This window comes from Aspergillus bombycis (assembly GCF_001792695.1).
Source record: "Aspergillus bombycis strain NRRL26010 chromosome Unknown contig00025, whole genome shotgun sequence".
Lineage (NCBI taxonomy): Eukaryota > Fungi > Ascomycota > Eurotiomycetes > Eurotiales > Aspergillaceae > Aspergillus > Aspergillus bombycis.
In genome coordinates this window covers 239796-255145 of record NW_019170027.1, presented here as the reverse complement: position 1 = coordinate 255145, position 15350 = coordinate 239796, and the positions used below count along the sequence as shown (strand labels likewise).

Here is a 15350-nt window from a genome sequence, read left to right as displayed (position 1 = left end):
GCGAGACTGTGAGTCGATCGGACGTAGACAGACATCCACAGCACATCTCATTGGATTCGAGGCATCCAATTCACTCGGCTGCCCATCAGCACTTTGATCCACAGCCGTGGATCGCGCGCAGTAGACGGAACCTGACGAGGCTGGAAAAGGAATGAAAATCTGATAAATCAAACGATTGGCATCTTCTGGCCCACCCAGGCATGGTTTTCTACCACCGACCCATGAACGTGTTTAGGTCGAAACAATCGGCCCATTGATGGACCCTGCTGGAGCCCATAGGAATGTGGAACTTCCCAGGGGGCGTCCAGCTAATCTTTGTAGAGACCAGAGGACATATCCCGCCGTCCTAGAACTCCTTCAGGGCAGCCTCTATGTCGTACAACGCCCAAGCCATGCACCGGACATTGCACGGCCTTACGCTGATGGTACGCAAGTAGCCCACGAACCACAATAGATTTAATATCTTGCCATGTGCATATCCTGCTCTCTTTGCCAAGCCCCAACTCCGGTGATTGAAGTGAGTTCATCCATGCTGCAATTACGGTGGGGAGCCTATCGTATTCCACAATAAAGTTGTACCCTGGGCAAGGCATCGAGCTGCAAATCGCCACCAACTGCCTAGGCCCATTCCTTCTCACTGGGCTTCTTTTACCCTTTCTCGCCGCTGCGGTTCCTGTTTGCTCTCCTGCGCCCCGTGTGATCTGGACCAGTAGCCAGGTGGCGGAACTCTTGGCGCCTCCGGGGGGCATCCTCCTCTCCGAGCTCCGCGATCCTCCACGCGATACAGTGCGCAATTATGTGACCTCCAGACTCGGGAACTGGTTCGTGAGCGTGGAGTTCGCCCGTCGGTACGGAGGTAGGGGCTGGTCAGCGTAGCCCAGAACCCTGGCGCAACCAATACGAGCTTGTTGCGGAACGCACGGTGGATGAAGCTAGTCTTATGGCCTTTGCTACACAGTCCGGTGCTGGCGGCGAATACCGTGCTGTATGCCGCCTTTGCTGAGGAGCTGGACCAGCCGGTGCACAGTGGTGATTCTGTGATCCCTTGGGGGAGGATCCGTCCTGGCGTAGCCCGGGCTCGCCAGACATTTGGTATGGGAAGACGAAGGCGGCACCTGGCCGTGACCGAGAGTTTTGGGAGTGGTGTATGGAGCGCACTAGGGACTATTTCTGATGATTGTAACAGCCAGCCAATGTTCTAGTATTCCGCAGTGTCCATTAGACGATGCCTGTATGAAAGAGGCCATTCCTAGGCCGTCATACTCAAATCAACTTTCTCAATATCATCGAGCAGACCGCGTTGCCACGTCAAGTTGTTGACAACCACTCACTGGGATTTTTCAACATGCCTCCAGCGCAGCTAGATTACTGAGCGTCGTTGAGGCACGACTTGTGAGCGCCATCTTTTAGTCTGGCATCAAGCCGCTGTTATTTTCTCCCAAGTTGTATATCATGATGTTGCTCTGCCTTGTTTACGAGGTAGGTTTTCTGTCATTGTCACAACGTATCGCCATGATTTCAAGGATATCGTCTGTTATTACTGTAAACAAATTCTCTTCAAACATCAATATTCCATTGATCTATTTTACAGTGCCAGCTATATTACTACTGGGTCGCCAGCAGCCCCTAGATACCACCTCATAGTGCTACTAAATTGCAGCGCAATACTACTATTTAGTAGGCTGTCACACCTGGGGGTTTGTGGAGGATTTATAAGTGAATGTCATCGTGGAATGCCACCTATTTATTCCCATTGAAGGGCTGTCTGGTCCAATAGGACCTCCACGAAGACAGCGAGTGGCTGTTCCATTGTCCAAGTGTCAGCAAGGCTATACAGGGTGCCCTCTTTGTTGCAACTGTATGATAGAATATATAAAAGAACCAGGCTTTCATAGCGCAAGACCACCTTCTCCAATTACCGGGATGGAATTTGGGTTTGAAACCATACTAAAGTTCTAATTATATCTGTATTGCAGTACCGGACTCGAGTGACCATTCCAACGAATAGCCTCGGACATCACCATAAACAAGCACCCGTCGAGCAAGCGTGCTATCTCATCTGCCTATACTCCAACCCCTCCATGCCAACGCCCAACCCTTCGTCCTCAAGCTCCTCCGCCTCAAGGAGAATCCCCGGATACCACACGTTGAAAATCCCACAAACAATGAGCATAAGCGCGGCATCAAACACGTACAAAAACGCCTCGTGGCTCTGCAAGTACCCCGTGCTTCCCTGGACATACTCAGCCACCCGGTAAATCGATCGCACCATGATCAGGATGCTAGTTGCGTAGAGCAGAAACAGGCATAATTTCCAGGATGGGATGGCGCGTCCTTTGGTCGCGGATCGGGCCAGGGTCTGAGCCGTTGGATCGCGGTGGAGGTTCCAGTGGAAGAGGACGGAGACTGCCATAAAGACGCTGAAAAAGATGACTTGCACGAAGAGGCCGACGATGATCACCCGCTCGCCAAGATGTACTTTCGACGCTGTTTGTGCCTGTGCAAGGATGGCGCCGCCTATTCAACATCGCATCATTAGCCTTCGATGTTGGGGTTTGAAGCCAAGTTACTGGAATGGGGCCAGTGCATATCCAGATACCTCCACTTTGAATCAAGAACGAGAGCACGTCGCCCGAAACGAAAATCCTAGTTAATCTCGTCGGCTGGATGGGAGATCTGTTCTCGCCCTTGACCAGATGCATAATCCGACCGAGGATCGTGTATATCGAGGCTGCCAGTAGAGGAGGCGCGAGGAGCAAAAGCAGACTCTGCAACGCATAGGGTCCGACAGACCAGTCGGGGGTCTGTTTGGCGCTGACCATGCGTGCGATGTAGCCTAGCGATTCCACTGCATACCAGATAACAACAAGGTCAGTATGGGTTCGCTCGGTTTCAGGGAAGAGCTCGACCTCACGTATTGCGCCGATAATAAAAGCCGCCATGAATTTCGTTCTCGTACGGCATGCCTGCCAGGTATGGATGGCGGCCGATGCACCGAATCCGACCGCGAAGCATACAGCGGCTGGGAACGAGGGGTTATAATGATACAGGGTATAGGTTGAGCTCATCTTGGGCGGTTGGAAGACCTGGATAGCGGGTAATGTTTGGTGATACGGTTCGGGGATGAGTTTTAAGAGCTCAAGGCTGGACGCTGAACGTTTATATACAGTCACCGGGTGCCAGCTTCTCTTGCACAGTTATTCTTAGGACCATGATACCTGGTGGGCTTTTGCGGAGTGAGCTACAGAGTATACGGGACTATATTTGGTAGTCGGATCAATTACTGTGTGCGGTATAGTGTACGGTCTTATCGTCCAGGCTCCACACCCAGAATTAGTGTACGAGGAAAAAGGACGGTGGGTTCTCGGAGCCCACAAGGCAATCCAGCTTAGTCTCTTGCGAAAGCTTATCATGGACGCACGGAGTCTTGTAGTCAGTATATAACTCTTACGGGTCACCCAAATTGCTTTTCATATAAGGCTCCCTGGGACCATCCGACAACGAACTGGCGACCGGCAGACCTCAAACGAGACAGAAACATGCTCAGCAACTTCGCAATCATGGTCATTGTTATTGTTGCCTGTCTTGGTGTTACGGCTTTGGCAGCAGGCATTTCCTCCCACTTCAGTGGACCCGATGATGTGCGCCCCGTCTATGACTTCCCCCACGAGCAGCGGCTGTACATGCAATCCGTCCGCAGATCGTATTTCGCCGACCTTTTGAGTGGCATGGGACAATTTAAACCCCATCGGATGCGTGCAGGTAGGGGAGTCTCCGATGATATCAACTGAAGCACTGACACCTGGCCCAGGTGAGTCTCGCAGGGAGGAAAGGGTATGAGGGACACGAAGGACCGAAAAGGCTGGTATCAACAATGTGGATACAATAAGCCATGGGACGGAAGACGAATATTTGTGTACAAGGCAATACTAGAACACCAAGAGCCAACGAACAGAACAACACCAACGAGGGACGCCATCTGTATGCTAGAAGGGCCAAGCTGAAACAAGATCACGATGCACAGTTCATCAGACTCTCTATTCGTAGAATCTCCGACCGCCAGTGCCCATCAACAAGAGATTGAATCTTGCGCACTAGTCTATGTCCCCAGTCGCCCATCCACCAGTGTGCGCGCAGATAATGCATGATCACCCCATAGCTCGCCAGAATTACCAATGCAAATGGTTCACGCTTTTCAATCAAGCTGAGAATACCATGCGGAACTCTAAAGATGAACTGAAAAGCGGCAGTAATAACGCTGATACTTGGGTGAATCTCCATACTCTCAAAAGACAGCCGAAGCGCTTGAACTGCCTCACTGTACATGCTCGAATGTGGGTCTGCACCATGGTGAGAATGAGACTGACCGAGATACTCCAGAGGCGCAATGATCTGCTCAACGAATTTCCCACGGTGGGTGGCAGCTGAATCCAAAGGCTCTGGCATGGTAATGAGGGCCGCTAGATCCCCAGCCTGTACCCAATGATGAACCTCCATCAACACTTTCATCGAGCTTTTGCAGATGTGAGTGATTTCAAGGAACTCTTTGATGGGATCACCAGCACTGCTCGGCTGCGTACAAAGGGGAAGAGCCACGGTGAAGATAATGATAATATTCGAGAGTACATAAGCAGCGTCCGCATTGGATTCATTGAGACGTTCGAGTTGGGATAAGCCTTCAATCGCCTGGGAATGGTGAGTCTGCGCCAACCGTAGATATCTCGTCCGTTCGGAATATGTACTGGAGAAGGCGGAGTGTAGCGCTGACAAGGCGAGAATGCCGTGCATTAGAAATGGATGGTGGGCAGCTTTACGCGGAATGGCCGATCGCCATATCCATGAGACCGAGTCATTCCGGGAGAGAGTCTGATGTGTGTGGTTGCACCATTGCACCATGAGCTCGAGATTGTGCAGTTCGGCGCTGGCTAGATCGGATCGGCCTGTGACTTCGGCAGACCGACCATCGCTCAAGGATGCAGCCGGGCTCGGCCTCCCTTTTCCGGGCGCTTTGGCCACAATGTAGGAGCACTCAGGGGAGGAGTAGCTACAAGGCAAGTCCCGTTCGGTGCATTTTCCACAGCGGGGTCGGGTTTCATCGCACTAGGTGGATGTCAATCAGACTGTTCGTCAGGAATCCTGGGAACAACAGCTCTGGGATGTGACCTTGATTCGCTTGGCCTTGCAGTGGGCACAGCCATGGCGAGATTTAGTGTGAGCACGACGCGATGGCATTAGGAAGGGGTTGGCTTGCGAAAGCTTGTGTAAGAGTCAAAGAACATTTTCCCCCTGTTTTAACAGAACGAAAAGTAGGCACCTATGGGGGCAAACTGTGCCACAATTGTGGACATTGATTGCGTCCGAAAAAAAGCCCTGTGGAATCTGGATCAAGCAGATCGATCGTATACCGTACACTATACCGCTTCGAGATTAGCGTTGGCTGGCCGCTTGGCAGCAGCAATATCACTCCAAAGCTTCGAAAGGGTGCAGAGGTTCAAACGGATCCATTGGATTTCCTCAATCAGATCATTACTATAGAATTGGGTCTTGTGAAACGCTGGGCTTACTGGCATGAACATGTACCTCGCTTGCTCGAGGTTAGCTGAACTGCATGCTTTCTGGCTAGATATATATATGTGGACGGAACCACCTACTTGGTAGCAGATCATGAGCGAAGCGGACTTCAACTCAGCTTTAATATCTAGCTGTGATGTCATAAAACGACCGGGACTGATCTGATTGAGGCTTACACCAGAGTTCCATAGAAGATCATCATATATTATCCTATTAGCATTATCTGAAATCAGGTCTCACGTAGTCTCATATCATCACTGAAGCTCAACACCGGTGTATGGCTCATTTCGTCTCGTTCCGGTCCCGACTGTGAGAGAGTACAGATTGGAGGTCGGAACTGTTATTGTGCAGTATCCCTTGTACAGAGTTGATCAACAGATCATTGACTGGCACCTTGGCCGACAGGACCAAATCACGCATGGCTTCGGTATAATATGGGATCACGACGCCATCGTATTCCACTTCTCGTGTGACCGCATCGAGGCTGAGATACCCATTCCGTAAAGAACTTCCTTGCGCCTGCACAAGAGGCAGAAGATTCTCCATGATTGTGTGCATATCTACCACCCCCTCGAGTGGCGTCGAGTGGTTTCCGGGTCGCAGCGTCAAGTTGTTGATAGTAGCATTCCCTACTATGAGGTCATTGCTTTTCAAGTCCATGGTGATGGTGCCCTGCCGCTTGGTTAGCCGTTATTCGACAGGGTCGAGGAGTGAATGCACACAATCTCTATGGTCATGACCGATGGATTTGGCAGTATCGCGTTTGCAACCAGATTCACCCCGTCATCTCGCGGTGGGAAAAGCATTTTCGGGTGGTCGATCGAAAATCCTGCGAATGAATTGAGAGCTACATTCTTAGCTCATATTGGCATAATTTCCAATTTTTCCTCCTGCGATCTCCTGGATCGATACTTACTGTTTTGAGGGAGATCCTTCTTCAAGGAAATATGACTCTTCAGCTTGCCCAAGTATATATTAGTAGTTCCAAACGCAGACAACGGCGCATGTGGCTTGAACACTACACTGCGAACGTAATGCTTCCATGGCTCGGGATTCACTGGACTTGGCTGATTCTGAACCCCAATACTCGTGTTCCCCTTGATTTCGATAGCATCATTGTATACCTTCAAATATGTGCTATTCCCCGGCTGATCCTGATTGAATAGGTGGAGCACGTTGGGGTCCAGACGTACAGGGACGTTCACAGGAAGCTTGAGTGCGGTTTGGATGCTGAGCAAAACAGACTCTGGCCGCGGTTGCATGATCTTAGCTTCCACTAGGACGAGAGATGCATTGTCGATCACTCGTTGGGAAATCGCTTGGATGATGACGGTGAAACTAGATTTATCAGCTATGACCTCTGGGATGGAAATATGGCTGTGAAACGTACAACAGTGGGAGAAATATCGCCAGGAAAATAATGGCAGTGACTAAATAACAGCACCAAAACCGAGTCCAGTGTCGACGAATTTTTCCTCTGCTCTTCAGCGAGCTACTGTCTGCCAGTTCCACATGTGCCATCTGGGATTCATCTCCATCCTCTTGGGGTAGAGGTCCACGATTGGCGCCAAGGGCATATTTTCCACTCTTGGTGGTGAGATATGATGGTTTCTCAGCCATTGCCCTGCTTTGGGAGAAGGTGGTCTGTTGGAGGTATTGGAAAGCATGGTCGACCACACATATATACAGGGTAACCTCGCTGGACCCCTCGAGGATCCACAGAACTAGTTTGGCTAGGGCATTGTATACTAAGTCAGGCATGTGAAATTCATTGTGGTTCTCATCTTCCTACTCTCCAGGCAACGAGTGTATTGCGTCGGATGATAATTAATCAAGAAATTGCCCTAAGATGACTCCATCAAATCCAGAAAAACATCACTCGGAATCCACAATGGGAAGTCCGTCCACCCCGGGTTATTTATTGCTCCGTGGTGATCGACATGAGCTGTACAAAAACGGTAGGCATTGCGAGTCCCTTCCCGAGATTGAGATCCACTTGAGCAGCTCAACATTACACAGTATGTTCCTTCCTGTGCAGAGTCTGTGTGATTCAAGTGTGCTCGGGTCCATTAAGGGGGAAACCGAGTCAATGCCTCAAGTTTGGGCAAGGTTAGAATAGAATATATTAGGAACTTCCGGCGCATTTCTTGTCGGAATGCGAGTCGTGGGAATCGACCCTCTCCAATATGGTATCTCGGATGAGGAGGACCGTCAGAAATGAGAAGCGAATAGGCTCTCTCGCAAGGCTATAGCGTATCGAATCCTTGCTGAAGACCAGCTGTTACTTTTCCGGCCGTTTCTTTCTTTCGATGTTTCTACAGGACATACACACAATACCGCTGTCTCAATGTCTTCTCATTCTCCGTGCCTGACGAAGTATGCGCGTTTACATATTAGCTGCATCTATCTTGGGTAATTCTAAATACTCACACCTGGTTCTGTGTTACCCATGCCATTGGGACCTATAAGATTTTTGGAATCGGGATAGAGAGGAGTTCTCTGCCGGTAGGAGGAGTGACATGACCATCCACCTTCACCCAGTGGTATCCTTTGCGTCAGAGCTTCCGCATTACATAGTAGCATGATTGGACATTCTGCTAAGCGTGGTCTAAATGAGGCGGGGTCGCTGGGAGGGCAATATATTATACTTGATCAGAACAAGAGTGGCTGGCCTGAGTGACTCCGGATTGGTGGCTCCATGGATAAGAGACACGGGTTTGGCCTGGACTATGACTGGGCCAATACGGTAAGTCGCTATCTCCCGGTGAGTCAGATCCCCAAGACTGTTCATGACCATGTTATCAAGACTTGCTTGTCTGGACTTGTGTGTTTCGGACCAGTGAAGGTATGGAAAACGTACACGAAGCGTATGCCAGTGGCAATGTATGAGCGCAATATCAAGGAGAGCAGTGAGACTTTGACAGAAGGGGCAGCCTCTCCGGCCGGTGTCCCCACGACTATCGGGTAACACTCATTCATGTATCTATCTCCGATTGTCATGTCGGCGCCGGCTTGTGTGCCCCCGAAAATATCGGATATGTCATCGACCATCAGTCGATCACTAGCCGATTTGATATGGGCCACTGCACTCCGCTGAACGAGGCCTTGTTGCACTAGATCCTATGTGCGTCGACCGTGGTGCGACATACTAGGACTGACGAAGCGTCTGGAGTCAGCCGGGGGCTTATCAGTCTATGGAATGGATGGGTGGGAGTTAAAAGTGACCATTTATACATACGTTAGATGTGCATCTGCGCGAAGACCCACAGAGCCCTTTGTGAGACGAGTACCACCTGGCCGCAGGAGTATTACGAGGCTGCCATGGATGATAGTGCTAAGTGATATTACCATCCACTAGACAAGGGTCAGGCAGGGATCAGCATTGTCCAGGCCGATTAAAGAGCGACCGACTAGTTACTCCCTAAAGTGTTTAGACAGAGAAAATCTTTCTTTCTCTCGCGCGCGCGCGCGCTCTCTCTCTCTATCTGACCGTTTGGACCTCCATCAATCTTGCTCCCACGCCCGATATATACTCACCACTATGGAGCATTGTAAACGAATCTGGCCATAGATCTTCCCTGCTAGGGCTGCCCTGACTTCGGCCACTCTTCCGTCCCAAGTGGGCCGCGTGGCGATCATCACCGGTAGCACTACGGGCATCGGATTGTCGCTTACACGGATTTACTATGAAGGCGGAGCCATAATTTACACAGTGGCATCCGAATCCCAGAGCGGATTTACTGGACTCGATGGCCGATGGGGGTTATGCAAAGGAATTCGCGGCATGGGCTGAGAGGCTCGTGCAGGAGTTTCGGTGAAGGTCGAGCCATGGTAGGCATGAAGCCAGGCCAGGCTTGTTCTACCTTACCTGTCGCAGCGATTCCATGCTGAACTAGAGAAACCATAGTGTGTCACTTCATGCTTGCAAATCCTACTGTTCAAGTTATTCTGGTCCATCTCATGGGGAAGTTTGAGCCGAAGATAGGGACCCGCCTGACAAACGTATCAGCATCATTGAGGAATGCCAAACTAAGCTCTAGAGGGCTAAGGGGACCTCATATAGCCCACATCAATCCATGAGAGCAATTGGCTGGGAACAGTGGAGACGAGGTGGAGCATCCATCAGCCAACCTCAATGCCTTCGCTCTGCCCCACGTCCAGCTGCGAACGTCTTATCACTGCACCATTTTCCTCTTCCAAGACACCATATCCAGCCTATAGGCGAAAGCACCATTCGCCATGCCGACGACCTCAGATCCGATCGTCTTCTATGATATCGCCCCGCGTCCCCCCGTGGAGAAAACCTGCTTCGCGCCAAACCCCTGGAAAGCCCGTCTGGCCCTTAACTTCAAGAGTCGCCCGTATTCAACCACATGGGTGCCATTGCCCGACATTCCCAAAGTCCGCAATGGTCTCAAAGTACCAGCCTGTCGCCAATTTGCCGATGGCACCGACTTCTTCACCCTGCCGATCCTCGAGGACCCCGCCACGGAGTCGTTGGTCGGCGACTCCTTCGATATCGCAGTGTACCTCCAGAAGACGTATCCGGACTCCGGCGCCGGCGACCTCTTCCCCCCTCAGAAGCTCGATTATACCTTCACCCATCCTGCGATCCTCATCCCGCTGTCGGACTGTCGCGACAGTGAATTCCCTGAATACGCCACGTTCAACATGAACGTCGACGCGGCCTTCACGGCACATGTACAGCTTGGACTACAGGGCTTTCCGTTCGATCCCGCCACGGCCGAGGCCAGTAAGCAGGAATTTGTCCGGCGCGCGGGAGTGACCTGCTGGGAGGACTTTTTGTTGGTCGGCGAGGCGCGAGAGAAGACGAAGGATTCGTTCCGGGATATGCTCGGGGGGCTGGCTCCGCTCTTCTCGAGGGACTCCAGTGGGCCATTTCTGCTCGGCACACGGGCGAGCTATGCAGACTTGATCGTCGGTGCCTGGCTGCGGATGATGCACGTAACCCTACCGGACAGTGAATGGGAGGAGGTAGCAAGTTGGCATGGCGGTCTATTTGGGCGGTTGCACGATGCGTTGGAGGTCTATGCGGAAGTGAAATAGACTACTAGACCAAAGAAGCTAGAGGGACATATAAGATAGGTACCTAATCCATGCAAGGAGCTTTCATGGTCGAGAAAATGAATGAGGATTACGACAATTAAATCGCTATCGTTTCGCACCTAAGATTCAGCGACACTACAGGATTCTATCGATTTACACTGGATTTGATAAAATACGAAACACCAGGCAGCGACAATGGATGGAATGACTGCCTGGTCATGGTGATCGAAGAGATGATGTCAATGAACAAGTTTATCAATTTTAATTCTTCGGGTAGCACTGCTTTCATGTAGAGAGCGACAAGGCCTCGATCTTGCTGCGGAATGGACCAGGTCGGAGCAGGTGGGCCATCTAGCACTCCACCGTCAGGCTGGAGGCTCTGGACTTAAGAGAATTATAATACCAGGCTTCATCTTTGGAGGACGATGCGTGATTTGAGTGTTCCACGATGTGGATTCAACAGGTGATGGGAAGAAAGGAGGTTGGACATAGCCGTGCAGGCACATCCAAAGCTGCCAACGAAGCGATCGCAGTGGAAAGAATCCAGTACACAGCAATATCCAGTAACCGCCCGTTAGAAAGGAGCCATCCTCTTGGGCCCCACCCTCATTACGTGGCTTTCATAAGATCTCTGGGTTGAAATCTGCCCCGGAAGACCGTATCATCGGATGGCCTGTGGCCACCCTGATCCGATCGCAGGTTTCGGAGAGAAACCCGCCCACGACAACCGAGTAGATATGAATGGAAATGGAGAGGCTATGGAGGACTTAAAGAAATGGTCACCGCTGGTGTGCGGGATACGGCCGACTACTGTGCTCGATACACGCTGGGCATTAGGTTGAGGTGTGAATAGCAATCGAAGATCTGATGTGGGAGCAGTCCCATATATGAATGCATGTAGAAAGTTAGGCTTCTGCTCTATTATTCCGTAGCCAATTGAAGGACCAGACAGCTCTACCGAGAGAGCCGAACAGACTCATTCTGTTTTATACTGTACATTATGAGCCCGGCCCATCTCAAACCCGTGCGTATCAGCAATCTGTGCCATGACCTGATCTAACCAAGCGATCTCAGCATCCAACTCCAAATTCCGCCGTGCCACGTTCAACGGAAAAATAAGCATCAATGCCCCGACACTTCCCTGGAGACAGTCCAGATGGTAATCTACCATCCGGAGGATCTCAATCGCAATATCCCGTCTCGTCCCTTGAGTTGGGAGGAGAGGGTCGCTGATGCTTTCTTTCCAACTAGGCTCGGGATGGCAATGGAGAAACTCGCACATCTTCAGCACCAGGAGCAGCGTTGAGTCATACATACACACCTCTTGCGCACGGGAGAAATCATGAAACCAGAGGACTGTTTCGAATGGGCGGGGAGCAGATGTAAATCGAGGTGGAGAGCCTTGCATATTCAGATCCGCAGAAACAGGAAAGGAGGCACCAGGAAACGTATCCTGCCATGTCCATCGCCAGACATACAGCTCGTCCAGCATGGCCAGAGCCTTCTGGCACAGTCCGGTTCTCGCCGTCTCATCCCCTCCCGCTAGGAACGAATCAACAGCTTCCAACAGACCGGGGACATCACACATGATATCATGGAGACAATCTATCAACGTCTTGGACTCGGGCTTCTCAGCCCACGGAATCGTCTTCCATTGTGGCTCCTCCAGAAAACATCGTTTGCGACTCGCAATATGCGCTATAGCCTACCGACCAGTCAGTCATTCCAATACCACTAAATGTGAGGACAACATACAATGTTCTGCCTCAATGTTGGGTACAACGCAAACCCCACCCCATGCGTATGTCTCTGGGGCCCGCGGAAGGCAGTCAATCGCGCCAGACCCTTGTAATGCTGCATCCAGGCATTTGGCACGGTAAACGCAATGGACTCATACATGGCTAGATAGATAATCACCACGAGCAGATCTTCTCGGAGAGCATGTTCTGGATGGTAGAGCTGGAGTTGCAACTCTTTCAACGCGTCCGAATACCATCTCGATCCCCTGTGGAGCAGGTCGGCGTGGTGGTGCACTTGGCCAAAGTAGGCTGTGGAGAGTGCACGGAGCGAAGTTTTTGATAGGACCAGAGCTTTGTCGCTCGCCGTGTTTGCGTCGGGCTGGCTCAGGTGGAACGAGATGGTAGACGCCAGGTGAATGGCTTCCGCGTCGTGTTGGTTGAATATCTTGTGGACGAGATGCGTGGTGAAGATATTGTCGTCGTCTCTGGTGGGGGCGATGATCCATCGGGGTCTGGTATTCTCGTCCTGGGGGGATCTTAATCTGACCAGGGAGGTCTCAGCCCCGGGCCCCCTCCGGGTAAATCGCTTGGTCTCATCATGAAATTCAGCAAATGCGACGTAGCCATCGCATCGGTAGCCTCCTTTGGTGCACCGATCGCAGTGCGGCTTTGCCTCGTCTTGGATGCCGTTAGTGTGAGATCCTGGGACGCCGCGCAGGGTGAGCCAAACCGCATTTGACACGTCGTTTACGACAGGTTTTGCAACCTTTGCTTCTTCCTGGGACACCAACCATGAGTGTTGTACTAGGGTATTATACTAGGGTTCGTGGTGACCCGGTTGCTCTTGTCACCGCGGTGGAGTTGGTGTCTGTGCGGGGGGATTTGGCGGGAACCGATTTCTAGCGCGTAGTGGGAAAAGCCTTAGCCTGTTCGCCTCTCCCAGTGCTACGGGGATTTCTACAGGGATCTACCACGCAATAGCACACCAGGGGAGACGATGATCATGCTGGTATTGAAGAGTAAACTAGAGGCTGCACCATCCCCCTGAATCATTATGAACTCGTCTAGCAATTGCATGACGCTTCAGGTTGACTCGAGGTGGGGTGAGACTCCGCCCCGGTCACAGCCCTACTCCTTCCTATGAACTGGCTGTCGTGTAGCATATTTCCGGTACTTGTCGGCTGTCTTTGCCCGGGCTCGTTTACCATAAATCATCAATAGAATCGGCAAGGCCACGGTGACCAGGGCCAGCATGCTGATGAGAACAAATGTATTCTCGATTCCCATGCCGGTGATCCAAGGGGTGAAGGCAAAGCGAACCACCATGGCAAACCCATTGCGGATGAAGACAATGGCAATCAACGCATCCCCAAGTATCTAGACAGTTTATGAGCGTGACGGCCTCTTGCATGATGTCTTCGTGCGGGACTCACATCGGGATAGCAGTCAGTAAGATATGTCAGCGCCACATCGGCAGTGGTAATAAACCCGAAACCATATATCCCTTGACCCACAGCCAGCAGAGCCCAATGCATACCCTATGCAGAGGGTTAGCCTTTCAAGAGGAGATCGATTGTATCAGAAGCGACAGGGATCGTACTTTGCCTAGTCCAACCCCATACATCAGCAACCCGGCGCAGTTCAGGAGAGCCCCGGGAATGCTCATCCAAAGACGCATCTCTGGCTCGAAGATGCCTCCATTTTGCTTGGCTGCTCGAACAATGAGCCCGTCGTTCAGGGCTGGAACCGTCAAAGTCGCGATGAAGGTGCCCAAAAATCCACCGAGGTGGAACAGGCCAACTGCAGACGGGCCAAACTGGTACGGTTCGTCCAAAAGGAAGTAAGAGCCAGACGAAGCGTTGGCAGAAAACCAGGCCAGGATGGTGCCGTATGTGATGGCCGTGTAAGCGACGGCGGGGAAGGAGAAGAGAATGAGCAGCGGCTGGTAAAAGTGCTGGACCACTGGCATGTCCGTCCGGGTGACGAAGGCCAGGCGTTGCCGAATCGACTTACGTCTGCGACGGGGATCTGCCGTGGAACGAGTAGCCACTCGGACGGTAGACGGCTCCCCTGTCTTCTGGTCATCGTCATATCTCGGTTCACCTTCTTGGTCATGATCAGAAGACTCGGCATGGCCGACCACGAGGGGAATGTATTTGGACTCCTCGAAGAAGAACAGCACGAAGAGGAAGTTGACGCCAAGGAAGATGGCGATCATCCACCACATCCATCGCCAGCCCATCGAGACGATAATATACCCGGCCGCGATCGGGCCACCCGTGGACCCCAGGCTCTGCATAAACAGAAAGATGCCGTTCATCCGAGCATGTTGATGGACAAAGAAGAGGTCGACAATAGTGATCATGACCACGGCCTCGCTGATAGAGCCAGCGAGTCCAGCCAGCAGACTGACTCCGATGAGTTCCCCGGCCTTGTGGAAGTTGGCCCACCAGATTGCACAAGACAGCTGCACCATTGCACTGAGCAGGTAAATGGGACGCCGGCCAAACTTGTGCACACAGGGGATAAACAAGAGGCATCCAAAGGCGAGCCCGGCGAAATTCGACCCACTCGCCTGGTTGAAGGTCGCGTAGGTCAAACCCAGCTCGGACATGTAGCCTCGATAGGCCAAGCTATTGATATCCACGAGGACAAAGGTGAAGAGGACATACGAGCAAGTGAGCCCAAAATTCACGGCCTTCCTCAACGGGGACCAGTTCTACACCGGTCGTTAGCTGCAGCACGAAGGGGAACTGGGTCTACGCACCAAAGGGTCGTCCGGATCATCAGAGGGAGTGGGACTCAACTTGAATCGCGACGCCAGTCCCTGCCCTGAAAGAGTGAGTGTGGGACTCTACACCTCGGTCCTGTTAGGACGGGCCACATACGTTCTTCAAGTTTGATTGTCCCCGGAGGAAACATAGTATGGGAGTCTGGGCTCGACATTGGGGGCCGCTTAAAACCTGACAGCTG

General features: G+C 51.8%; 5 protein-coding genes across 5 annotated transcripts; 2 read left to right on the top strand and 3 right to left on the bottom strand.

The window, feature by feature from the left end:
* Positions 1 to 2050: 2050 nt before the first annotated feature.
* Positions 2051 to 3068, bottom strand: ABOM_003982 (RTA1 domain-containing protein; the record flags this gene model as incomplete). Its single annotated transcript, XM_022531112.1, has 2 exons — positions 2051 to 2517; positions 2600 to 3068. 2 exons carry the CDS (start codon positions 3066 to 3068, stop codon positions 2051 to 2053), a joined length of 936 nt encoding a protein of 311 aa, XP_022390946.1.
* A 471-nt stretch (positions 3069 to 3539) lies between these two features.
* On the top strand, positions 3540 to 3840 carry ABOM_003981 (uncharacterized protein; the record flags this gene model as incomplete). Its single annotated transcript, XM_022531111.1, has 2 exons — positions 3540 to 3762; positions 3812 to 3840. 2 exons carry the CDS (start codon positions 3540 to 3542, stop codon positions 3838 to 3840), a joined length of 252 nt encoding a protein of 83 aa, XP_022390947.1.
* A 171-nt stretch (positions 3841 to 4011) lies between these two features.
* Positions 4012 to 7191, bottom strand: ABOM_003980 (uncharacterized protein; the record flags this gene model as incomplete). The annotated part of the gene is made up of 5 exons (XM_022531110.1): positions 4012 to 5100; positions 5935 to 6243; positions 6294 to 6418; positions 6488 to 6909; positions 6962 to 7191. 5 exons carry the CDS (start codon positions 7189 to 7191, stop codon positions 4012 to 4014), a joined length of 2175 nt encoding a protein of 724 aa, XP_022390861.1.
* A 2619-nt stretch (positions 7192 to 9810) lies between these two features.
* On the top strand, positions 9811 to 10638 carry ABOM_003979 (uncharacterized protein; the record flags this gene model as incomplete). The annotated part of the gene is made up of 1 exon (XM_022531109.1): positions 9811 to 10638. One exon carries the CDS (start codon positions 9811 to 9813, stop codon positions 10636 to 10638), a length of 828 nt encoding a protein of 275 aa, XP_022390884.1.
* Positions 10639 to 11614: 976 nt separating this feature from the next.
* ABOM_003978 (uncharacterized protein) lies at positions 11615 to 15323 on the bottom strand (the record flags this gene model as incomplete). The annotated part of the gene is made up of 7 exons (XM_022531108.1): positions 11615 to 12343; positions 12394 to 13155; positions 13524 to 13754; positions 13811 to 13915; positions 13978 to 15096; positions 15145 to 15209; positions 15266 to 15323. 7 exons carry the CDS (start codon positions 15321 to 15323, stop codon positions 11615 to 11617), a joined length of 3069 nt encoding a protein of 1022 aa, XP_022390910.1.
* Between the last annotated feature and the right edge of the window lie 27 nt (positions 15324 to 15350).